The sequence below is a fragment of the Theropithecus gelada genome, chromosome 5 (genome assembly GCF_003255815.1).
Source record: "Theropithecus gelada isolate Dixy chromosome 5, Tgel_1.0, whole genome shotgun sequence".
NCBI classification, from domain to species: domain Eukaryota; kingdom Metazoa; phylum Chordata; class Mammalia; order Primates; family Cercopithecidae; genus Theropithecus; species Theropithecus gelada.
In genome coordinates this window covers 91,338,623-91,366,365 of record NC_037672.1, presented here as the reverse complement: position 1 = coordinate 91,366,365, position 27,743 = coordinate 91,338,623, and the positions used below count along the sequence as shown (strand labels likewise).

Sequence of the window (27,743 nt, the reverse complement as noted above, 5' to 3'; positions counted from 1 at the left end):
TAACTTTTTTTTTTTGAGACAGAGTCTCCCTCTGTTGCCCAGTTGGAATGCAATGGTGCGATCTTAGCTCACTGCAACCTCCGCCTACTGGGTTCAAGTGATTCTCCTGCCTCAGCTTCCCAAGTAGCTGGGATTACAGGTGCCTGCCACCATGCCCAGCTAATTTTTGTATTTTTAGTAGAGACAGGGTTTTGCCATGTTGGCCAGACTGATCTCAAACTCCTTAACCTCAGGTGATCCGCCTGCTTCAGCCTCCCAAAGTGCTAGGATTACAAGCGTGAGCCACCGCACCAGCCTGAAAAAATAACTTTTTAAATACTGAATTAGTAATTAAAGAAGTTAGAAACAACTGATTCAAGTATAAAGCTTTGAGATTACATGCCAGTTTTTCTCTAATAGCTCTTTCTTTGCATCTTTTTACGTGAAATCTCTCCATATCATCGATTTCTCCTTTCATTAAATGAACAAAACTGGAACACCCCTTAGGTGAACTGTACTAGTCATATTTTTATGACTTCTGGCTAAACCACTGCATTATCTCTATCCCAGAACCACCAGTAAATAGGAAGTAAGATTCACTTATGTTGAGATGCAAGTAACCTATGTGTACATTGGTATGAACGGTTGTATTTACAATTTGTATATGCAATATAAATTTAGTATCAAATCTTGAGATTCAACAGAAGGAACTGGCCGGGTGGGGTGGCTCATGCCTGTAATCCCAGCACTTTGGGAGGCCGAGGCAGGCGGATCACGAGGTCAAGAGATCGAGACCATCCTGGCCAACATGGTGAAACCCTGTCTCTACTAAAAATACAAAAATTAGCTGGGTTTGGTGGCATGTGCCTGTAATCCCAGCTATTAGGGGGGGCTGAGGCAGGAGAATTGCTTGAACCTGGGAGGTGGAGGTTGCAGTCAGCCAAGATCGTGCCACTGCTCTCCAGCCTGGCACCAGAGCAAAACTCTGTGTCAAAAAAACAAAAAAAAAAAAAAAGAGAGAGAGAGAGAGAAAGAGAGAAGGAATTGATCAGTGCATTGAAATGGAAGAGCCAGACACTTTAAAACCAAATCTCTCTACATAAATTGCCAAATAAGTTCTTTACAAATTTCAGTAGTCATTTCCTAAGGTTGAATTCTATTTTTTTTTTGCTTCCCCATCCTCAGGCCTGAATTTTATTTTTGAAGAGAAAAATCATGCAAGAGTTATTCCACAAAGAACCTCTAGCCTCAGAAATTTCAACAGACATCAGATTATTTGTTGTTTCATGATTATGCTTTATTTTGATCTTGATTAGTAAAAACATATATACCATGGGAAATTCTTAATCAAACAGAAACTGACTGCTAATTTGCAAATTAATACAAATTATAAAATCTAATTATTATACCTTGTAACATGTGTGCTGTATTTAAGAGTATAAGATAGTCTTTAAAAAAAAAAAACAAGTTAAGAGATAAAACTAAGGAGTCATATAAACAGGCATACCATATTACATTTAAATACCAAGTTCAATTACGTAGGCTGTAGTAAAGTGAAAAAAACTAAATGATTCAAGTAACTGCACATATTAATATACACATATTTTCACTTATGCATATACACTGTTGAACACAAAACCAAGTACTGGCTGATTTGTAAATTTTTTAATTAAAATTAGGAGGTGCCAACCCATCAGTGGCATCATTTCCACTTCTACTCAAATAAGCGAACAGTATAAAAAACTGGTAACTCCTAATACCAGTACACAGTAGACATCAATATATATTTCTTTCTAAAATGTAAAAGCTCCCTCTTTATTCTTTTACATAACTGGTATTTTTTAAAAAGAAAGTATGGTTTCTCATAAATATGATACTATTTTTTAAACTGACATGAAACGATGCTAGGGAGAATATAAGGTAATAGGAATTCTCATATCCTACCCTAAGGAGCTTAAAATCATAATGTTTTCAAAGGTAATGGCATTGTCTATCAAAACTTAAAAGGCAGTAGGACAGAAGATAGGAGAGTCCAGGAAGAGCAGGGGGAAGGTGAGGGAATAGGGAGAGATTTGTTAAAAGATACAAAATTGCAGCTAGATAGAAGAAATAAGTTCTAGTGTTCTATACCACTGTAGGATGACCATAGTAATAATATACAGTTTTAAATAGCTAGAAGGAAAATACTGAATGTTTCTAACACAAATAAATGAAAAATATCTGAGATGATAGATATGCTAATCACTCTAAGATCACTATACATTGTAAGTATCAAAACATCGCTATGTAACCCATGAATATGTACAATTATGATGTCAATTTTAAAAAATAAAATGTAAAACAATTTTAATATGAAATTTTATACTAATAAGTAATTATCCCAAGGTATGAAGTATCAATGAATATTACATAATTATTTTTAATAACTAAAAAGTAGTCATTCTAAATGTTCCTCTATAAGGAACTGAATAAATCATTATATTCACACAACAAAGCGCATTTCAAATGAGACAGGAAGATACCTATGATGTACTAAATGAAAAAGCAAGTATCAGAATGACTTGGACAATAAGTCTCATTTTGTCAAATTCTGCTAATAAAAATGTGTATGTGCATGCTTACATATGTATACATATTAAAATATGCATAGAAAACAACTATAATACATATCAAACTTGCAGAAGGTTTACAGAAACTCCCTTCTACTAAATAGCACATTAATTTATAGGCACAGCTATTTACCCCCTAAAATTAAAAAAAAAATAGAGAACATTTTAAACTGTGTTAATCAAATATCTGAAAACTTGAAGCATTTTTTCATCTTTTTCCTAAGTAATTTTCCTTTCCTCTAATATTTGTTAGTTACTATATGCAAGCTGATGTTTATCCTAAAACATATTAACTATTATTCTCTCAAACTTTAAAGAACATTATATTTAACTTTGCAGGATTACACATAACAAAAATACTATGATACAAAATAATCCTTGTTCTATTCAAAGATTTAACTTTTTAACCCAAATATTATCTTTTAAAATAAAACAATGGAACATATTTTTAAACAAAATTTAAATGGTTTCTATAGTAACAGATAAAATTCAGTATCTTATTTTTTGTTTGCATATCCTATAGGCATAACTAATATATTGTCAATAACGTTTCCAAAATATTTTCCAAAGATCATCAAAACTATTAAGTACATTAAGTTTTATCTTGACTTACAGCATAAATATTTCTCCAGCTATACTTGAAGAAAAATTTTATTAAAAAAGTAGGCCAACTATATACTTCATTAAACATTTTAATATTTAAACTTGATTTTCAAAATAGTTGTGCTCACTAGAATTCATACTTGCAAAAATAGTTTTACTTTTCTGAAATACTTTTTTAAAGGATGGAAAGAAATATGTTTCTACTTTACCTAGTTGTTGGTGTTCGTATTTGTCATAATTACTATGACAGAAATTGGTTCTGCCTTGCCCATCTACCGTCTTCTCAGATGAAAGCAAGCTCAGATGTTTCATCTTAACTAATCTTGGGGAACTTTCCTGAGTACTAGTATCCAAAACCACATCTCCCGAAAGAATGGGAGGAACAACTCTCTTTAAAAAATCCATTTCAAGGTTCTTCTACATTACTAGACTCACAAGCACACAGAAAGGTGCTTATACCAACTTCCTCGATGAGAAGTTCAGGTACACTATTTGTGTCAAAGAGCAAATAAACGTCATGTGAATTTAGGCGGTGCTAAACCCCAGTCAATTGCCAGCTGTTTTGAAGCTGATTTTTAGGACATTTACTGTTCATGCTGATAACAAACCAAACAGCTATAGACCATGAAACTGCACTTCATGTACACCTACATGTACAATGGGTGTTAACGACAATACTGAGACCATAAAATGTTGAGCATCCAACTAGTTTAACATTTACATTTTGAAAACTTTCACTGTGATCACGTAAAGAGAAATTTACTTTGGCCTGAGGTGTGTCTTTCTTTTAAATAAGTTTAGAGTTGACGTGTAAAACAGTAACTTGTATTCAAAAGATAATTCTTATCATTTTGAAAATTCACTAACACACCTCAGGAATGTCAACTTTTATAAAACATGAAAAGGAGTCATTTAAAACTTTATTCTATATTACGAACATTCTAAGGTGACTTTTAAATGCCAAAAAAAACCTCCCTATTAAAATCAATGATACTTATCAATAGTAATGGTGAAAACTTTGGCATGAAGAACCAAAAAAAATTTGATAATTTTAAATATATGGATCTAAAAACATAAAGCTGAAGAACTGAAAGTATAAATTTTTAAATTCAAGAAACACAGTCATAACATTATATGATTTTCAAAATAATTAAGCACCCTACAAAATATTTTCAAATAGCAAAAGTAGTCAATCCTACTGCCTTAATGTAATTGAGAAGTATAACAAGAGAATCCAATAAAGGAATACCTACAAAAGACTTTGAAAACTGAAAGTTCTCTCCCTTCCTTTGCCTGCGCTCTGGTGGGGTTGTTAAGTGAACAAGAAGGAAATGAAAACACAAAGGTAACAGGGTAAAACCCCTAAGCAATCATATCTATAACTTCTAATGACACATAATAATTTTAAAAATCTGATTCACTTAGTGAAATACAATACAATCTCATTCTTCCAATGCTCAACATGAAGAAAATGATTTGCATAGTATTTCAAAAGATGAAGCACAAATGGTCTACATAGAAATCAGAAAAAAATCATTGAAAAAATTAACTCTAGATGGATTAAAGACTTAAATCTAAGACCTAAAACCATAAAAACCCTAGAAGAAAACCCAGGCAATACCATTCAGGACATAGGCATGGGCAAAGACTTCATGACTAAAACATCAAAAGCAATAGCAACAAAAGCCAAAATTGACAAATAGGATCTAATTAAACTAAAGAGATTTTGCACAGCCAAAGAAACTATCATCAGAGTGAAAAGGCAACCTACAGAATGGGAGAAAAATTTTGCAATCTATCCATCTGACAAAAGGTTAATATCCATAACCTACAAAGAACTTAAACAAATGTACAAGAAAAAAACAACCGCATCAAAAAGTGGTCAAAGGATATGAGCAGACACTTCTCAAAAGAAGACATTTATGCAGCCACCAAACATATGAAAAAAAGCTCATCTTCACTGGTCATTAGATAATGCAAATCAAAACCACATTGAGATACCACCTCATGCCAGTTAGAATGGTGATCATTAAAAAGTCAGGAAACAACAGATGCTGGAGCGGATAGAGAGAAACAGAAACACTTTTATACTGTTCATGGGAGTGTAAATTAGTTCAAACATTGTGGAAGACAACGTGACGATTCCTCAAGGATCTAGACCTAGAAATACCATTTGACCCAGCAATCCCATTACTGGGTATCTACCCAAAGAATTATAAATCATTCTATTATAAAGAATCATGCACACATATGTGTATTGCGGCACTATTCACAATAGCAAAGATTTGGAACCAACCCAAATGCCCATCAATGATAAACTGGAGAAAGAAAATGTAGCACATATACACCATAGAATACTATGCAGCCATAAAAAAGAATGAGTTCACGTCCTTTGCATGGACATGAATGAAGCTGGAAACCATCATTCTCAGCAAATTAACACAAGAACAGAAAACCAAACACCGCATGCTCTCACTCATAAGTGGGAGTTGAACAATGAGAACTCACGGACAGGGGGAGGGGAACATCACACACCGGGACCTGTCGGGCAGTGGCGGGCTAGGGGAGGAATAGCATTAGGAGAAATACCTAATGTAGATGATGAGTTGATGGGTGCAGCAAGTCACCATGTTACGTGTATACCTATGTAACAAACCTGCACGTTCTGCACATGTACCCCGGAACTTAAAAGTATAATAAAAATTAGAAAAAAAAGAAAAATGGGTAAATTTCTGGTTCTGAATTACTTTGTTTTTAATCCTTATTCTCCTGCCACATTACTTATTAAGTCAACTATCCTTTTTTTATTTATGTAAAAAGCATTAATTAAAGATTCTTTCCATGTAAAGCATTAATATAGTATTAAGGTTCAGAGAAAGTTTAAGGATTTATTAATACAAATCTTGTCTCAAGAACTCCTATAGGAAAAAAACAACAAAGTCAAGTAAAAGACACAAATTTGTTGCCCTGAAGCAGGTATATATTCAACAGGAAAAAAAGCACTGATTTTTAGAAGCAGATTGTCTCTTAATCTTCAAGCATAAAAGTGTCAAAATTAAGATCCAATCAGTCTATTCCCCACCAACAGAAAAAACAACTGGTTAGAATGGTAAACTGCATGCCTTAATATACCTAAAACTCATTCCTTTCTCTCTCTGTCCCTCCCTCTCTCTCTGGATATGATCCCATGTTATTTCCATTTTATGTCTGTGGTTTTCCCCAGGTCTCTCTGCAGGTCGTCCTTATCTATGAAGCCCAGAAACACAGTGGTACATAGAATGCTAATTCATGTTTGTTCATGACATGCAAGACAACCATTTGTGTCACTGTTAACCTCACCATTCTCAACTGCACTTTCAACTGGAGAGAGGAAGGGGTTAAGGTAATAGGGACAGGATTAGGTGTTATAGAAGAGCCCATAGATTTTTCTCTGATTTCCTTCATTCAACAAATATTTGTTGAATAGCTTCTCTAATGATCTGTGCAAGATACACAGGCACTCAAGATACGTCTCTCTCTACCCAAAAAGCTGGCTACTTAAAAAGGGAAATAAACTCTCACAGTTACAATATTCTGCCTAGGGTTGGCCAAACCTTTGTTAAGCCTGCACTGCAGTTCAATTTTCTATGTTTCATCAGTTTCCTAGGCCCCCTCGTTAAAGGTGTTGATTGCTAATAAACATCGAAAGGATCCACTCTGAGACATACAACAAAGGGGACGCACTCCAGTAATGAAACTGTATTTATTATTAACAGGATCTATGAGGAGGAAATGCCACAAAGCCTTGTTTACATGTTGATACTTCTAAGCACTTTAGCTAACGATTACCACAACTTTTAACTCCTGGTATAATAGTTATAGGATCAAGAAATTATAGTAGAACCTCACAGCTAAAATACAGCATTTAAAAATCTTTTCAGACCTCAATCACTATTTAAACCTTGAGAATATTTACTATAATCTTACCGTATCACTTGAGACAGTAATTTCCTGGTGGTAACTTGGATCGTCTAATCCTATGACTCTTGAGTGGTTTCAGGAATTAAGCATTTAGATGTTACCCATCCAAGATACCAATAAATGGCTTCAGCTCTGAAGAAAAACAAAATACATTTACACATTAGGTGTGTTTATAGTAAGTACACCTGTATGTTACTCATATCCATCCCTACTTCTGAACACATTTTATACACCAGTGTCACCTAGTGCTGCAGATATCCTCCTTCAATAATGTTGCATGACATTTTTTCTAAGTTTTTTATTATGGAAAATTTCAAATTAGTGCAAAATTATTAAGAGTAGTATAATGAATCCCCCACCATTCCCAGCTTCAACAATTAACTCATGGCAAATCATGTTTCATTCATATCTTCATCCACTTCCCCCAACCTCTATCCCACCACCCTGGATTATTCTAAAGCAAATTCGAGACATTATAACATTTCATCTGTAGATAATTCATTATGCATCTCTCTAAGACAAGGATTTACTTTGTAAAAATAAGTTAATACCATTATAATATTTATATTAATAATACAATATCAACTACTAATGAGCACTCAAATTTCCCCAATTGTCTCAAGTGTCTTTTTAACAGTTTCTTCTAATCTAAATTTAAACAAAATTCATACAAGCAATTGTGACAATATCTCTTAAATAAATTTTAATCTCTAGTTTTTCTCCTCCCTTTCTTCTGTATAGTGACAATGCTTTTACTAGTCAATGGTTAAACTAACATACAACTTAATTATTCAATAATACATTATTTTATTCACTAAAATAAATATAGATTTGTAAAATAGTTCATGTATCTGCTAGGCCTGATATTTATCACATCTACAGATAACATTTGGGATGCATATTTTTCAAAGTCTACCTGCAATGACTCTGAGGGGGTCATGGACCATGAACAACAGTACCATATCTGTAATACTTGGATGGTTACTAAGAATAAAGAAAATGACCACAGGGAATTGTCTTTTTACCATTTATAAAGATTCCACGTTATCAGGCACATTTCATGTTTCCTTGGCTTTTTTTTTTTTTTTTTTTTTTTGAGACGAAGTTTCACTCTTGTTGCCCAGGCTAGAGTGCAGTGGCACGATCTCGGCTCACGCTCACTGCAGCCTCCACCTCCCGGGTTCCAGCGATTCTCCTGCCTCAGTCTCCTGAGTAGCTAGGATTACGGGCATCCGCCACCACACCGGGCTAATTTTTTGTAGTTTTAGTAGAGATGGGGTTTCACCATGTTGGCTAGGCTGGTATCCAACTCTTGACCTCAGGTGATCCACCCGCCTCAGCCTCCCTAAAGGCTGGGATTACAGGCGTGAACCACCACGCCTGGCGGTCTTAGCATTTTTCTATAGCTAAAACAAGACAAATTTTAAATCTGGCATTGAAACTCAAATTAGCCTTATTTTAAATAATCACCAGTTGCATATTAGTTTTTCTCTTTAATTAATTTAATCCCCAACCGAACAGAAAGGGTTAAATATCCTGAAGTATTAATTTGTACCAAAAACTCTTAATTTGAAATTCCTTTAGGCAAGTTAGAAAAACGTAATATTTCATTTACTCACAGGTGTAATCAATTAAATCATCACTAAAGCCAAATTTTCAAAGCCAAAAATCTGGGAAATATGAATAAAATACTAACTTGTTTGTGCTTGTTCACAGTATCATTCAAACTTACTGGAATTTTTGACTGCTCCAGCAAATATTTCTAAAATTTATTATCAATACAATCCTGCCATAATTCTTGATACTTTACTTATCTTAGGTTCATGGAATCACTTCTCCCTCAAACCTAAAAAAAACTAATGTGACAAACAGCATGTCATGTCTTGTGGGCATGGTCCCACTGGACAATATTTAATGAGATTTAAGCTATCTTTCATTTCATCTTCTGGGACAAATTACAAAACCAGTCACTACTGAAGTACAATGCAGTTTTAGGAATACAGCAAAAATCCTACCTAGGACCGATTTGTACCACCATGTCTAGGTATTTCATTTTGCTTTGCTTTTGCTTGCAGTCTTCAGCTCAGACATAGCAAGTGCTAATGTCACGCTTTTGTTGTATGTGTATTTTCTTCTAATCACATTGTCATGGCACTATGTCACTTTAAGATTTCTCAATATTTGTCCAGAGTTTGTAACACTTCTTCAGTAGACACACAACCTTCCTATTTTCAACTTTTCACTTTTGATAAGATAAAATAAATGCATCTTTTGGTAACCCTGAAAAATATGTGGTTTATACTTCTCTGGCTTTCTTCATAGGTTATAATCACTTTTAGCAGGGCTGGCTTGGTGGGGGTGGGTCTTTCTGGGACTTTTTTGGTCTGTTTACTTGCATGACAATCACTTTTTCATCTTTTCTCCATATGTATCACTTAATATGGGATTAATTTTTATTTTCATTCCAGTTGATCAGAGAACATTTTATCTGTAAAGAAGAGTAATTTTTACTACTACTTTTACAATACTATTTTGAGACACTGAAGGTCAGAGAGGTTTGGTAATTCTACATGGTCCTGCTACACAAATAATCATTGCTGTTCTTTCTTATTTAAAACAAAAAAGTTCAAATAAAAACAGACCTCAGTTGGTATTTGACAACACTGAAGAGAAGACTGTAAACAGCCCAACAGCACAAGCCTTGAAGGGCAAGACTTTTCACCCACAGAGAGAGTAATAATGTAGAAGCTTCCATGTGTAATAGTGAACAGTGGTCCAGCTCTGGTACTTGGGAGGGCCTCAGGGCAAATGAGGTCCCTCGGGGCAAGAAGCCTATTTCACTTCAGTACAGAAAGCAAAAGAAAGCTGAATGGGTGTTCAAATAACACATGAACCTCATTCCTTTCTGAACAGAATTTCTAGAATAATAACAGAAATGCCACAAATTTATCTTAATTTTAGGAAGACATCTGATGTGTGTCGTCTCTGATATACATTAATACAGGAAACAATAATCCCAAGCAAATAGAGCAAAAATTAAGGATAAATGAATTTCAGAGATGTTCAATATAGTATTCGCAATACTTGTCTGTATGACAGGAATACTCCACAATTTGAACAGAGAAGTTATGGCGCCTGGCGTATGGTAGATTTGAGCTTGACATAAGGAACAACAACTTAAATAGTACGTAAGTAATAAAAAGACTGCTTCATAAAAGATTGGGGTCCCTGCTCAGTGAATCTTTAGGCAACAGTTGTTAGGAATGCTAACATTCTTACAGAATGCTATAAAAGTGATTACGTCACCAGGTAAAAAGATTATGGTAAATTACCTCAAAGATCCAAGCTCAAAACTCTAAATGTAACTTCAAAATGTATTTTATATTATACTTGAATACTAGAGGGTGTGGTGACTTAGAAATTCATATTTCAACTAAAGAGAGAAACCGCATTATAAGACACGGAATCTATGAGGGTCAATTCCTGCCATTCTATTAAAATTAATTCTGGGAATCTTGCAAGGCCTCTTAAAATGATGCAAAAACCAAAATGACACAAGTGTTCTGACAGCCTTTTAGAGTGAGGATGCAACAGTTTTCAAATAAATTTTAAATGATCATAGTTTCTGTAACACAAACATAATTATAGAAAACAAAATGCAGTAACTTCTTTAATCTGCCAAAGACTGTGTAAAAACAAGAAAAATTTGCTTAGAAGTAATCAAATGCAGGCAGCAATTAGTCAAATATTGTTTATATCTCATTAGTAAAAATCATTTTAAAAAAGAATTTATGGTCATCCCTTTAATTACCAAAGAAATTTCATGATTTGTAAAATTAACAGTGGTTTTATCACTCTTCATTTGCTAAGTAATTCACTTTTTCTCTTGAGAAATGCTGTAATTTTTTAAATTTTTAAAAAATGAACTTGCATTTAACCTTCTCTCAATTTTTTTTTTGAGATGGAGTCTCACTCTGTCACCAGGCTGGAGTACAGTGGCACGATCTTGGCTCGCTGCAACCTCCGCCTCCCATATTCAAGCGATTCTCCTACCTCAGCTTCCCAAGTAGCTAGGATTACAGGTGTGTGCCACCACGCCTGGCTAATTTTTTGTATTTTTAGTAGAGATGGGGTTTCACCATGTTGGCCAGGCTGGTCTCAAACTTTTGACCTAAAGTGATCCACCCACCTCAGCCTTCCAAAGTGCTGGGATTACAGCGTGAGCTACCACAGCCAGCCTCTTTTTAACTTTCTCCCAATTTCAATTTTAAAAAGTATGGAAACATACTACACTGACTAATATAATTACAGATTATATTACATGACCTGCTAAAAATGCTGTGTAATGATACTCAGCCAGAATATTTGGGCTTCACTGCAAAAATCTAAATTTCTTGCTGATAAACCAATGTTCTCTGCAGGTGAATTTGTCAACATTTTATTGACTTTACATTTTTAGCCAGAACAGCAGTTATTGTCATACTACTTGATCTAATGAAAAGAAGCAGCAAATTTTCCATTCACAATTTTAAGAGGAAGTTTTCTATAAAAGTTTCATTCATTAAATCAAATGAAAACAGCATCACAGTGGTACATTTTCTTATACACTGATGAATGAATATGTATTTTTAGAATAATTTTCATACTACATTTTCATGTTGGCACAGAAAAATGGAATATAAATGAAATATAAATCTTTCCATTCTACATTTAGAGTTAAGAACCAAGAGAAAATTTTTGGACTACCACACATCAGTTTACAGAAATCATACCCTCGACAAATATTTATTAAACAGAACTATCTGCCAGTATGACAGAAAAAAAGTGAATAAAACAAAAATCCCTATCCTTGTGGAGCTTATATTCCAGTGGGAGCTTAAGCCTTTTGGAGTTACTGCTTTAGAAATCTGAAAGAGGTGGAGATGTCATCTTCCAAAAAGCACATTTCTATAACTATGAAGAGTTGAGCCTTCCTAATCCAACCATTAATTATGGATTAAGAGCCTCTGATAAAAATCCTCCTTATACTTATTTTCTATGCCTACCATTTATAGTAGGTTTTTTAATTTTTTTTTTTTTTTTTTTTTTTTTGAGAGGGAGTCTTGCTCTGTCGCCCAGGCTGGAGTGCAGTAGCGCAATGTCAGCTCACTGCAAGCTCCGCCTCCCGGGTTCACGCCATTCTCCTGCCTCAGCCTCCAGAGTAGCTGGGACTACAGGCGCCCACCACCATGCCCGGCTAATTTTTTTTTTTTTTTTTTTTTTTTTTTTTTGTATTTTTAGTAGAGATGGAGTTTCACTGTGTTAGTCAGGATGATCTCGATCTCCTGACCTCGTGATCCGTCTGCCTCAGCCTCCCAAAGTCTTGGGATTACAGGCGTGAGCCACCGCGTCGGGCCAGTAGATTGTTTTACAATTTTACTATTCAGAGAAAAAAGTAGTACTTCTTTTTTTCCATTAAAGCAATTACAACCTTCAACAGTCAATAGAATGTTTTCTGTTTATTCCATTTGTACTGCTCATGAATTTCTAGACTGTCAGATTACCCATTATCAACCTTGGTTTTTCTAGAATAAACCAACCCTAATGTATTCAGTGGCTTCATATGGAGACTTTCTTTACTGATTTCATTAATTATTCTCTGAACCCCCTTAAGTTAAAATGCTCTTCTGCCTACCACCCAAACCTAGAATTAAAGTCTGCAGAAGTTGCCTACAAAGTCTCTGGAAGATGATATGCCCAAGAGAAACACACAATAACTCTTTAACCATTTAACAGAAATTTCAATTAATTCATCCAAAAGTTTCTGTTCTTGCTTGTCAGAGGAAGGGAACATGTGACCCCTTAGAAAAATTCTTTTTAAGGATGCAACATCTAAAATGCTTTCTAGAGTCATCTGTAATCAATGTGTTAACCTTTTATATGTATAGTTTTTTTAAATTATACAATGGGACTTATTCTAGCTAATTATGACCCTAAGGTCCCATAAGATCAAACATCAGAGAAAATGTGTATAGATGATAAGTATATTTTACATGTTTTTATAAAACAATTGCCATGAAAAGGTTTCTAAGTTAATAAAAATGTTAACTAAAAGAGAAAAATGAATAAATAGCTGCTCAAGGTCATAAACCAAGTAAATGGCTACAATTTAATCTCCAAAGTTTGTCTTTCCTCTTTTTCTCTGTGTTTACTGCCTCCAGCAAGCTTAGAGAAGCCTGACTTCTATAAGAGAAACTATGAAAGCACAAATTCCCCCAGATGACTTAGATGACCCATTTCTCCCAAATTTATAGCCCCAAAATAACTTTTCAAAATTTAAGGAAGGAAGTTCATTTGTCAACTGCAATCTCACAACTTGTACCAAAAGCCTCTAAAATGTTTATGATCTTTGACCCAGTAACTCCACTTCTAAGAGTTAATTCTAGAAAGATAACCAGAAACATATATACAAATTTATTTGGAAAGATGCTCATTGTACTATTATTCCTATGAGCAGAATATTGTAGTAGAGGCAAAGAACAAAAAGGACCAGTTGGAAAAAAAAATCATTCCTAAGATGAAATGTTATCCATCAATATTTTAAAAATATATTGACTACTTTGCGATAATATTCAACACACATTTTTACAAAGTGAAAAAAATAATATTTATAGTATCTTCCCAACTGTTGGAAATAAAATTGGAAGCCAAGAATACACCTAGAAGGATACACTCAAATTGTCAAAGTATTCAACCTCTGTTTCCTCATCTATACAATAAGGATAATAAAATCTCTTAGGGCAGGCCGGGCGCGGTGGCTCAAGCCTGTAATCCCAGCACTTTGGGAGGCCGAGACAGGCGGATCACGAGGTCAGGAGATTGAGACCATCCTGGCTAACACGGTGAAACCCCGTCTCTACTAAAAAAAAAAATACAAAAAACTAGCCGGGCGAGGTGGCGGGCGCCTGTAGTCCCAGCTACTTGGGAGGCTGAGGCAGGAGAATGGCGTAAACCCGGGAGGCGGAGCTTGCAGTGAGCTGAGATCAGGCCACTGCACTCCAGCCTGGGCGACAGAGCGAGACTCCGTCTCAAAAAAAAAAAAAAAAAAATCTCTTAGGGCTATTTTCAGAACTAAGTGTAAAAGATGAAAAGTGCTTAAAGAGTGCTTGACACACAGTAAGTACCCAATAATGGTAATAGTTATTAACTTATACAACAAAAGCTAATAAAATTTGCAACAATTTCCCAAAAAAGTAATGAAGAAATAAAAATTACTCATAATTCTAACACCTAGAGGTAGCCATTATGAATTCATTTTACCATCTGGGTTAATTTCTTTCAGGTCTTCCTATATAAATTAAACATTGTATTGCATACAACCAGAATCATATTGTACACTATCTAGTGGTTACAAAACATTATTTTATAAATAGGTTATCTTCTTTTAATCATTCCACTAATATTGAGCATTAAGTTCAATTCATTTAGGCTCAGGACATGAGTAGTGCAGTGCTATTTCATGAATGTTGCTGAGCAAATATGATTCAGAAAATTATTCCTCAGAGAGGAAAATAAAGACTAGAAACTTATAATTTCATAAACAGTAGATGGGGAAATGTTGAACATAAGATACTAAAGAGAAGAAAAAAGGAGCAATTATTTTTATTAGCCATATTCATGCGGGGAGGCAACAGATTGTATTTAGCCCTGAGTTAGGATTTTTCAATCTCACTTTTGCACTATTTTTTGTGACCTGGAGCAGAGTCCCTTCTTCACATTTCTTATTATGGGCCTAAATCGCCTTTTTGACTAGGTCAGGAAGTAATACAGTATAATGTTTAGATACAAAGGCTCTGGAATTAGGTTAAGTTTAGAACTCTCCTTTATGCTTATTTCCTGAGTTATCTAGGACAAGTTAGTTAAACTCAAGCTTTAGTTTCTTTTTTTTTTTTTTTTTTTGAGACAGAGTCTCACTCTGTCGCCCATAGCAACCTCCACTTCCCAAGTTCAAGTGATTATCCTGCCTCAGCCTCCCGAGTAGCTGGGGCTACAGGCACGTACCACCACACCTGACTAATTTTTGTATTTTTAGTAGAGCCAAAGTTTTGCCATATTGGCCAGGTTGCTCTTAAATTCCTGACCTCAGGTGATCTGCCTGCCTTCGCCTCCCAAAGTGCTGGGAGTACAGGCATGAGCCACCGCGCCTGGCCCAAGCCTTAGTTTCTCATGTGAAAGTTGGAGGTTGTAATAAATATTGCTTATTTATTATTGTTGTTAGAGGTTTACATCATATAATTCACGTTAAGGTGTTAGCAAAATGCTTGAAATATGGGAAGTACTTAATAAATGGAAACTACCTGTACTATTATCTATAAAAATAAAAGAATGGACTAAAAGATCTCTTTAAGAAAAGGTTCAATTCCCCATTTCTGTAAGTAATATTGTAGTGAATATCTTGATTGGCAATCTTGTACACATCTTTGATTTCTCCCTTAAGAACAAGTCTTGAAACAGAATTGCTATTTCAAATGGTATGAAATACACTTGGCTTTACTCCCCTACTGACCTATGTGGAATGTAGACACATACTGGCGGTTATAAAATGCAAATGTCTTCCTTTTCTCCATGAGTACTTTAAAAGCTGTTAATTGGCCTTTTCACTGTAATTTTTCTACTGTTTCTTGGTACAACTGCTTGTGGGGTATTTCTTTTTTCCACTTACTCCATTTAAACTATCTCATTTTCCTTTATATCACTCTAACATCCCATACACAAATTTAATGATCATAATTCAGTACATTCTTCAAAAAGGTTTTTAAGATTCTTCTTTATCTATCTAAAAACAGAAGTCCTTGTCTCTTATAAATGCATACTGAAGTATTTACAGGTGAAATGTTGTGACAAAGAAAATGCCTCAAAAATAACTGGGACCTGCAGAAAGGGAGTGGGTAACAGTGGTTTCATAAATGTCTGAGCTGAGGAATGGGCACCTGAGCATTTATTCTACTATTCTCCCCATTTATTTTTTAACCCCTCTCAGTGGGAGAAAATTGTTTTTAAAATACACCTTTAAAAGAAGACATAAATATTAAAATAACAATCACGGTTTAGCTTCAACCATTGATATAACAAAATAATTCAGCGATTTAAAACAAAAAAGACCAAAAATACTTAAGCCAAATTCAAAAGTGAAGGAAACAACTACAGTATTTAGAATCTCTCAATTATATTTGCCAGTAATTCCCACAGATAAAAACATACTACAATGCATTTTTCCAAACCATGGCTTTGGGATACCATGCTGATTCTCCAAAACAATATTAGTATTTATATTGTGCATTACAAGAATACAATTAGGCCTCTGTATGTGCCCACATAAGTACTTGATAAGGAGTTTTGTTATGTACTAGTATTAAATATCCAAATTCTCTTGGTGACTAAATCACATCTTGGTAACAAGATAGGCACATCATAAGCAATACTTACAGATTAGCAGAGCCACCAAAGTGTTTTCTTTTTGCCCAAAGGCATGCAAGCAAGACCAGCAAAATGAAAAAACTATCTCACTGCATGTTTTTTACTATCACAGGGAAATATCACCTGGTTTCTGGGTAGAAAACACTTGACTTTGGTATCAGGCATGAGAGCAAGAGAGCACAGCAAAGAGATTAAGTAGCATATCTAGGGATGAAGAACAATGGCTGCTCCCCAGGTTTCAAGTCGGGAGTGGGAGGTGGAGGAGAAGACACATTAAAGATATGTTTTCTAAAATCTTTTCACTTCAATAAAAAAAATACATTTAAAAATGTATTTAAAAATTTATGTAACTTTTTTTTTTTTTTTTTTTTTTGTGACAGTCTCGCTCTGTCGCCCAGGCTGCAATGCAATGGCCCAATCTCAACTCACTACAACCTCTGCTTCCCGGGCTCAAGCAATTCTCCTGCCTCAGCCTCCTGAGTAGCTGGGATTACATGCATGCACCACCGCACCCAGCTAATTTTTGTATTTTTAGGAGAGACGGGGTTTCACCATGTTGCCCAGGCTGGTCTTGAACTCCTGACCTTAGGTGATCCACTTGCCTCGGCCTCCCAAAGTGCTGGGATTACAAGTGTGAGCCACTGCGCACAACCTATAATACATTTTTTAAAACCCAGTATATATCTACACAACATAATATGATATATTTGAAATAATCTGCAATACGCTTTGGTAGTCTCTAACCTAATTACAGGAAAAACAAGTGTTATATTCTAGTCATTTCCCACTAAAATTATTTCTTGACTTCATAATTTGTAAATCCCTGAACTAAAAAAACTGCCCCATGGCCGGACATGATGGCTCACTCCTGTAATCTCAGCACTTTGCGGGGCCCACGCAGGAGGATCACTTGAGCTCAGGAATTTGAGACCAGCCTGGGCAACAGAGTGAGACCTCATCTCTAGTAAAAGTAAAAAGAAGTCAGCCGGGCATGGTGATGCTAGCCTGTAGTCCCAGGCTAAGGTGAGAGGATCACCTGAACCTGGGAGATAGAGGCTCCAGTGAGCAGTGACTGTGCCCCTGCACTCTAGCCTGGGCAACAGAGTGAGACCCTGTTTCAAAAAAACAAACAAACAAACAAACAAACAAAAAATTGGCCCACATCTCCTGCTTACTGAGCAAAGGAGAAAATGCATAAGAATCAGAGAACTACTGTTTAAACATACCCTTAAGAAAAGATAACCTCCAGAGTTTCTTCCTGTTCTAGAGCTCTGTGGTGCTGTAAGAGTTGCTTTGAGACTGTGATCCTCTAAAGGGTACATACGTCATTACATCTCCCACAGAAACTAGAAAAGTGGCGTTCGGAAAAATAAGAGTACTAAATAAAAATGTACTAACTTCAACTGATAATGTGCAAACTACGCATATATATAAAGGTCTCAGTCATTTAAACGTAAGTTTCCCACATATGATTACAGGTAAAAATCAATGATACAAAATATCATTTGAAAATTCGTAAGCATTAAGACATTAAAATATATTTACTGTAAATGTATATATATTTGTATGTGGGTATAATGTGTGAGAAAGCACATAAACAAATGCCACAGAACAAATATTATTCTTGTTACTTTGTCCATAAATACAATAAACTGCAAAATTATGACATAGGCATGAGCAAAGCCTTCATGATTAAAATGCTAAGAGCAATTGCAACAAAAGCAAAAATTGACAAATGGGATGTAATCAAACTAAAGAGCTTCTCTACAGCAAAAGAAACTAACATCAGAGTGAACAGGCAACCTACAGAATGGGAGAACATTTTTGCAAGCTACCCATCTGACAAAGATCTAATATCCAGAATCTACAAGGAACTTAAATTTACAAGAAAAAAATCAAGCAACCCCATCAAAAAGTGGGCAAAGGATATAAACGGACACTTCAAAAAGGAAGATATGTATGCAGCCAACAAACATATGAAAAACAGCTCAACATCACCGATCTTTAGAGAAATGCAAATCAAAACCACAATGAAATACCATCTCATGCCAGTCACAATGACGATTATCAAAAAGTCAAGAAACAATAGATGCTGGTGAGGCTGTGGAGAAATAGGAATGCTTTTACACTGTTGGTGGGAGTGTACATTAGTTCAACCATTGTGGAAGATAGGGTGACGATTCCTCAAGGATCTAGAACCAGAAATACCATTTGACCCAGCAATCCTTACTGGATATATACCCTAAGGAATATAAATCATTCTACTATAAAGATACATGCACATGTATGTTTATTGTGGCACTGTCCACAATACCAAAGACTTGGAATCAACCCAAATGCCTGTCAGTGACAGACTGGATAAAGAAAACGTGCTACATATACATCATGGAATACTATGCACCCATAAAAAAGGATGAGTTCATGTCCTTTGTAGGGACATGGATGAAGCTGGAAGCCATCATCTTCAACACACTAACACAAGAACAGAAAACCAAACACTGCATGTTCTCACTCATAAGTGGGAGGTGAACAATCAGAACATGTGGACACAGGGAGGGGAACATCACACACAGGGGCCAGTTGGGGGGTGGGGGACAAGGAGAGGGAGAACACTAGGACAAGTAGCTAATGCATGTGGGGCTTAAAACCTAGATAATGGGGGAATAGGTGCAGGAAACTACCATGGCACACATATACCTATATAACAAACCCACATGTTCTGCATTTGCATCCCAGAACTTAGAAGTATAATAAATATATATATATGCGTATATATATATGTATATACTCAATCAACTCAATCAAATTAAATTACTTTTAGTTTCAATGGTATTATTTTTCTCCTGCCTGCTTAATGATACTATTATTAAGCAAGAAAATAAGAAAAAAAAAAAAAAACATAAGCCCAGTACAAAAGAAAAATAACGATAAAAGATCTATCTATCTATCTATCACTTTCACAAGTCAACCATGATCAACAGCACTCTTAAATCCATCAGGTCTCGGCTCAAATAGTCTCTGCTTTTGTCTTAAAATGAATAATTTTTCTCCAAAAAAAAAAAGTCAATGACAAGGCTTTTTCATATATACATTAAATTTCAATAAACTATTACTTGTAATTGAAGCAGAGGTATAAGGGAAGCTACATAAAAGATTTGGAATTTTAAACCACAATAAAACCTTGTATAATAAGGATAATAAGGACAATCCCTACATTTTTATAAAATACTATAAAATACCATATGATACAGTAAAAGACGTTTCTTATAACAGCCTGAAAATCGTAATATGACTCTTAGTTTCTTTCCATTTTTACCTAAATTTTACCTAAAATTTCCATTCTTTTTAGGTTTTGACTTATTTGGAAAAAATCTAGAATTTTATCAAAATTAATATAATTTCAGATTTTTAAACAAGGGAAATGTTTACAAACTTTTATTTCAAAAAATAATGTATTTTTACAGGTGCCAATTTTAAATCTCCAGCTCTAGTTCACATTTCTCACCTTTCTTGGATTTCTCAATGTTAATTATAAACTAACTAAAATGAAGCATATGTTTATTTTTATTTTTTGGGATGGATTCTCACTCTGTCCCCCAGGCTATGCAGTGTCTCAGCTTACTGCAACCTCTGCCTCCTGGGTTCAAGCTATTCTCCTGCCTCAGCCTCCTGAGTAGCTGGGATGACAGGTGCACGCCACCACGCCTGACTAATTTTGTATTTTTAGTAGAGATGGGGTTTCACCATGTTGGTCATGCTGGTCTCAAACTCCTGACCTCAGGTGATCAACCCATCTTGGACTCCCAAAGTGTTGGATTACAGGCATGAGCCACCACGTCTGGCCCTAAAATGAAGCATACTTTTAAAAAGTACTTAGAGAAGTACTTCATAGAGAAGTATTTAAAGAAAAAATGAAATAGAGAATTTGCATTGGCAAAGAAGAAATAAGAATGGGAATGATGAGGATAGTACAGAATGGGAATAGCATCTCTGGAGGCTTTTCATTAACGACTTGTTAGTGATCAAGCTGAAGGATATAATTGAACCAATTGATGTTGAGGCATTTCCACAGGCACAGGGAGACCTGCATTTAACATTTACTGGGGATCAACCTAAGCTCCAGGAATCCATACTCAGTGGCACTCACACACAACTGCTACCATCAAGGAGTTTACAGACAAGCTGGAAGGGAGACATGGGCAGTGGCATGTTTCAAGGGCTTTGAGAGAAGTTACCTAAATTATGTTCAAGCTGCAACCAGGTACAAAGGAGACAGTCATCAACCTGAGTGGAAGAGGGAACAGGAAAGACTTCATCAAAAAAGTGGTGCTCACAGCTCCTGTTACCAGAAGACTGACTATAGCCACAATCTTTATGCAAATGGGTTCTTGCCTCTCTTTGAGAAGCTAGCTAGCTGATGACTTGTAAAAAAGCTATATAAGTAACATAATCAAGTGTTAATAAACAAGATTTTTTTTCCTGTAAGCCTCCATGCCACAATTTCCCAAAGTGACATGACAGGCTCCAAAGTTGGATGCTATCACACACCCTCTGAGTTACACAGCAGCTCTTGGTTCTGTCCAAAAAGTGGTTATCTTGGTATTGCCTCCTCCCCATGTTTGTGAAAGAAAATACTGTGCTGGGTGAGATTTACACTGATTGACAGTTCATCTCGCTCTAGAAATGTATAAAGCATAATAAGCAGTTTATTCAGATCAACATCCTCTGTAGAGAAAATAACACATTTCCAACTCAGTAACAAAACAACATTCCAAATCAGTTTGGTCACTATGGATGACCATATAGAACATGCCACCAAAAAGCTGAATCCTTCACATTCCAGTACACATCCCGTAACTCTGAAAAAACATGCATACAAAAGTCAGTAGGCACCACCCCCACCCCACGCCACAAATAGGCTTTATTCTCCACAGTGGTTTAGTCTAAACAAGGAACAAATATAGGAGGGTAGAATTCAGAATTGGTTCACTGCACCCTAACAAATGGTGCTCTAGAAATCCAAGTTAATTAAATACCCATAATAAAAGCAGCAACAACTAATTACTGAGGGCCTACTATGCGTGACCAACTAAGTTAGATGCTTCACATGTTACTTCATTTTAACCCAAACCAGCCCATAATTTCAGTAAATGTGCAACTTTACAGATGTGGAAACTGACAAAGCTAATAAATGAACTGAAAAATACTGTACCTCTGGATTATATTTTAAAGTATAAGCTGTTATATGGAGTTATTTGAGATAAAATTCTCAAATTAAAATGCAATTACTTCCAATGGTTGTTTGGAAAATAAAATGCAATTATGATTTCAATATGTTCTTATATTGATTCTGAACCTCAGAACCGAAAGAGCTAGAGAACTCTCAAAAAGGATAAACATAATTAACACATAATTTGCTTTAAGTATTTCATGAAAAGATAAGAATTTGTCTTACCACAAGTAAAAAAATGGTGGGGGGTGGGGAAGAAATCAGACTGTGACCAACAAATCACAGAGATACTTACTTGAAGACTAAATTCAATTCTCTTCTGTAAATATCTTACTATTTAAAGTTCAATGAACACCTTCATAAAGGAAAGAGACCATCCTTTGTTTCGGCCAAGATTTTTAAATCTTTTATCTAAAATATATGCTTCTCAAAGATGGATGTTAACAATTTAAACAAGGTGCTAATTCAATCAGATGCACAATTCTGACTCAGCAGTTTCTCTATTATAGGGAAAATCTGACAAAGTAAACAAGGATCAACAGCCCTACCTGTGGTTTAAAATGAAAATTCCCTCCACTCCACATAAATCGTCCTTCTTCTCCTGGATCCCTACATGCCTCTTTTCCTTTTTCCTCCTCTATTTTGAGAGAGTATTTGGCCCCTGGATCAGTTTAGTGGTGTTCAGGGTCATCTGAATTGTATCTTTTGAATATTGTCTATGGATCCAGTTCCCAATCTAGATTTGCTACTCTTCTTAAGAATTTTAACATACATTTAAATCATATTTAGGCTAGATATTAATGCTAACTAGAAGATTTATTAGAGTAAAGCAAAAAGGCAAAAAAAAAAAAAATTTAAGTGCTCTAGAAACCTAACACCAGGTATAGTATAATAAAGGAACAGAGTCCGACTGCCTATCAAGCACTGCACGAGGCAGTGAGGGACACGAATAATGAATAAGACACCACCTACCACCTTAAGGAATTTGTGGCGTGGTGTGACTCACCCAGCTAGCTCTGTACTGTCTCAGAAGGAGAGTGTGGTAGAAAGTTCTAATACAGTACAAATGCAGTTATTACAGAAAAATAAAAGATTTTTTTAATATATCAGGCTTCTGAATTAATGCCATGATTATATTTGAAGCTGTAATACTCATGTAGAACTTAAAATGAGAGGGGAAATAAGACACAGGGAGGGCAAAGTGAGACATTGGGTCATTTCTCCTACCTCATCAGGTTTTTTTCACCTTCACTACTAGTTACATAAATCCTATGTGAAATGCAATATTTTACTTCTGACAATTTTATATTTTAAGCTTTTCATAGACCTGTCAAACCATGAGCTACAATGAATATTTTTGCTTTTATAGATTCTCAGTTTTAAAAATAATAACTTTCAGCTAGACATAGTGGCTCAGGCCTGTAATCCCAGTACTTGGGGAGGCTGAGGTGGGAGGATCACTTGAGCCCAGGAGTTCAAGACCAGCCTGGGCAACATAGTGAGACCCCATCTCTAAAAAAAATTAAAATATTAGCCAGGCGTGGTAGTGTGTGTTTGTAGTCCCAGTTACTTGGGAGGCTGAGGTGGGAGGATTGCTTCAGCCCAGAAGGTCAAGGCTACAGTGAGCTATGATTGCACCACTGCACTTCAGCCTGGGTGACAGAGCAAGACCCTGTCTCAAAAAAATTAAAGTAAAAAAAAAAAAAAAAAACTTTCATCACTCCAAACTAAATGCATTATAATTGAAGCTTATTGTACCAAATAATTTCACTCTTACCTGTAAGTACTTGCCCTAGTTACTGTTTCAAAGTAATTTTTAAAAAAAACTTAAAATCACATTCCAGAAACTAGACTCAAGGTGCTTAATCTTAAGCAAGCTCATTTAAAATTTCCATTAAGATACTTCTACCTTAAAATAATACAACCGAAATAGTTTTCATTAGTTAACATTGCAACACCAAAACTGTTAAATGTGACTTTAGAAAATTGACTTTTAAATGGGTTTAAAAGGTTTAGTTTCTACTGTATTTCAGATAACAAAAATTCAGTATAGGACCAAAATTATTATAACCGCCCAACCCTTTTATTGCATCAATATGTATTAGGAGACAAAAACAACTATTTAATTCAAGAGGTGATCCAAAGAAACTAAAAGTTAGATTAATATCTGTAAAGTCATATCTACAACAAATCTGTAAAAACCCCATTTCCAATGTAATTTCAGAGAAAATATTTCATATCAGAAGGCAACACAATGTATGTAGTATAGTTACACAATACTAAGCCATAGTTACCCAGACAAAGTCACTTAACCTCATTTATAGGAAGAAAAGGAGAGGAAGAAAGAAGGGAGAGAAGGAAAAACTGAGTAAGAGAGAGACAGAAGGAAACCTGTAAGGATTTTAAAAAAGAGAGTACATGAAATCATTTTGCAAGTTGTAGGCAGTAAATAATAATATTAGTACTCTTCTCTTTACAAAAGAAACACGCTGGCTGGCACTGATCTATTAACAAAATCAAATATGAGAATCAAGTAAACTAATCCTTGTCAATAGGCAGACTATTACATTTACTCTAGACAGATACACACTAAGAAGTCAGCTAAGGGGACAATGAGTTCAAAGGTATCTCGGATAAAAGCAGAGGTGCATTCAAATACCTACATATACATTATTTTATTGACCATTTTCTGATACCTGGCAATCAAATATTTAATGTCCTAAATATGCCATTACCCCCAGTAAGTCATAAGAACTCTAATATCGCCATATAAACACATTTTTGTCAACTCAATGTAGACAATATAAGCATTATTTGATGTGCACTGAACTATAAAAGCTGCTTCAAACAGCAAATAACATTTTTCTGTTTCTAAATGAGGTTACTCCCAAAAGTTCTATTCAAAATATTTATAAAATTATACTTGAGACTTCCTTCTTTTATAAGAAATTTGAATGACTGATCCACCACATGGAATGCTCCCTAATCTCATACAATTCAACATATATCTACTGGGTTCCTATCAGTTTTAAAAATAAAAAATAGGCCGGGCATAGTGGCTCATGCCTGTAATCCCAGCACTTTGGGAGGGTGAGGCAGGCGGATCACCTGAGGTCAGGAGTTTGAGACCAGCCTGGCCAACATGCTGAAACCCTGTCTCTACTAGAAATACAAAAATTAACCAAGCATGGTGGCGCATGTCTGTAATCCCAGCTACTCAGGAGGCTGAGGCAAGAGAATCGCTTGAACCCGAGAGGCGGAGGTTGCAGTGAGCCAAGATTGTACCATTGCACTCCAGCCTGGGTGGCAGGGTGATGTCTCAAATATACATATATATATAATTTCTTTGCACTCCAAATAAATACACAAATATTTCTCAACATAAACTATGATAAATCTTAGAATTGACATGGCAAAAGAAAATTGAGTATATATTGAGTTAAAAAAATTAATCTTGGGATTTAAGAAGGATCAGGGAATAGTGGGGGTTGGTGGGGAAGAGAGGTACAGATGTCATGATGGAAGATCGGAGATGAGCTAAGAAAAGAGGCAGAAAAGTACCCATCTTGGCTGCCCAAAGAAAGTTGTCTCAGGAGAGCAGATCTTGAAACCTAAAGAAAATGATAAAAGCTTCAATAACAGGTGGGACCTCGTTCTTCCACAATCATAGAACCACCATAAGTTTTTGAGAAAGGAAGTGATATGAACAGACTGTTGACTCTAAAAGTTGTCTTCTGAAGCAGACTGGATGGGGAACAGGGACTAAGACAGTATGGGACCAATTTTTTAAAATCTATCCCAGTAGTCAAGAGAGGGAATGAACAAACTCCTGAATTAGAACTGAAAGAATTTTATAACTGAACAAATAGGCATCATTACCTTTCACAATTACTACAACGGTCTGCTAACCAGCTCCTGACTGACTTCTACATGACCCCCTCCAATGGATTACCCCTGCCACAGTCAGAGTGATCGCTTTACAAAGCAATCGGATATCTCAGGCCCCTCCACCCCTTCTCCCTGCATGCCAGCTAAACTGGTCTTTTCATTTCCTACAAGTCCAACTTCGTTTCTGCCTCAGGATCCTTCTACACACTGTTTCCTATGTCAGGAAACTGCCACACTGACTTTTTTCCACCAAGCTAATCCTAAACGTCCTTCAAATCTTAGCTTAAGTGTCATTTTCTCAAAGAGGCAACTCACAACCTCTCCAATGTAATAATGTGTCCCCACTTTTACATTCTCTCTTGGAATTCTTAACCACATATTTAGACATGGTTTGTGTATTTGTGGAACACCTACTCCCCTCTTAGACTATTCCCTGAGAGCTAGGATTATACTATTTGCCACCTAATTCCTAGCCCGTACCTGAAACCTGATAGGTACTCAACAAATACTTGTTGAATAAATAACGAATAAATAATAAATAAAATCAAAAAGGTCACTTCAATTTTTCATCTGGAAAAATGGCAATACCATTACTTGATAAAGGGAACACAGGTTTGTGGATAAAGTCACATTCTATCTAAAGCATGTTGAACTTGAAGAAATAATGAAATAGGTCTCGCATGTACAAGTGGAGTCAAACAATCACTTACCCAGAAGAATAAACGTAACATTAATGAAAAAGAATGAGGAAAAAATGAAGCCAGTTGAAAGCAGAATACGGAATACCTCTGTTTAACTGTTAGGAAAAAGAAAACAGAGACAAATGATTGATATTTCTAATGTGTAAAGAGCTTATAAAATAAAAAATACCAACAAACAGAAAAGAGGGCTAAAAATATGGACAATTGGAAAAATAAAAAGAAATGCAAATGCCTCTTAGCCATATAAAAAGATATTCAATATCACCCATAAAGAGGGGGAAATTAACACTACAATGAAATTCCATTTGACAAAACCCTCAAAATTTGACAACATATTCTGCTGACAAGGTTATGTATGAAAAAATAGGCAATCTCATACATTACTGATGGGAACACAAAGAGGTACAATTTCTTATGAGGATAAATCTAGCAATACCCAAAAAACACAAGGCCGGGCATGGTAGCTCACGTCTGTAATCCCAACACATTGGGAGGCTGAGGCAGGTAGATCCCTGAGGCCAGGAGTTCCACACCAGACTGGCCAACATGGCAAAACCCTGTCTCTACTAAAAAATACAAAAAATAGGCCAGGTGCAGTGGCTCAGATCTTTAATTCTAGCACTTTGGGAGGCTGAGGTGGGCAGATCACCTGAGGTCAGGAGTTCCAGACCAGCCTGGCCAACATGGCAAAACCCAGTCTCTACTAAAAGTACAAAAATTAGTAGTCTCTACTAAAAGTACCAAAAAAAAAAATTATTGTGGCAGGCACCTGTAATCCCAGCTACTCAGGAGGCTGAGGCAGAAGAATCGCTTGAACCCGGGAGGTGGAGCTTGCAGTGAGCCAAGATTGAGCCACTACACTCCAGCCTGGGCGACAAGAGGGAGACTCCGTCTCCAAAAGAAAAAAAAAATTAGCCAGGCATGGTAGTGCACACCTGTCATCCCAGCTACTCGGGTGGCTGAGGAACAAGAATTGCTTGAACCTGGGAGGTGGAAATTGCAGTGAGCTGAGATCATGCCATCGCACTCCAGCCTGGGTGACAGTGAGACTGTCTTAAAACAAACAAACAAACAAACACTGCATACTCATTTACCCTTTGGCCCGGCAATTCCACTTCTAAGAACTTGTCCCAAACATACAATGGCAAGATATAAAAAGATTTGTATATCCGCAAGGTTATGCATTTATATTATACCATTTATATTAGCAAAAGATTATAAGCAATCCAAGTCCCCATCAATTCGGAACTGGTTAAATAAACTATGGCACATTCACCCAATGGGTTATTATATAGCTATAAAAAGATAAGGAGTGAT

The 27,743-nt window shown here is 35.8% G+C and overlaps 1 protein-coding gene across 2 annotated transcripts in view; it reads right to left on the bottom strand.

Moving 5' to 3' along the window:
• Positions 1-27,743, bottom strand: part of FRYL (FRY like transcription coactivator) — a 285,169-nt gene that overhangs the window by 194,670 nt on the left and 62,756 nt on the right. The window contains exon 3 of one of the 2 annotated variants that reach the window (XM_025385755.1): positions 7,158-7,283. Coding sequence is in view for 1 of the 2 variants with exons in the window: in XM_025385754.1 (XP_025241539.1) it covers positions 3,401-3,596 (196 nt within the window). In the remaining variant the exon portion in view is untranslated. Of the gene's footprint in view, positions 1-3,400; positions 3,678-7,157; positions 7,284-27,743 lie in introns of those variants that run through there. The other variant, XM_025385754.1, reaches the window with a different exon arrangement.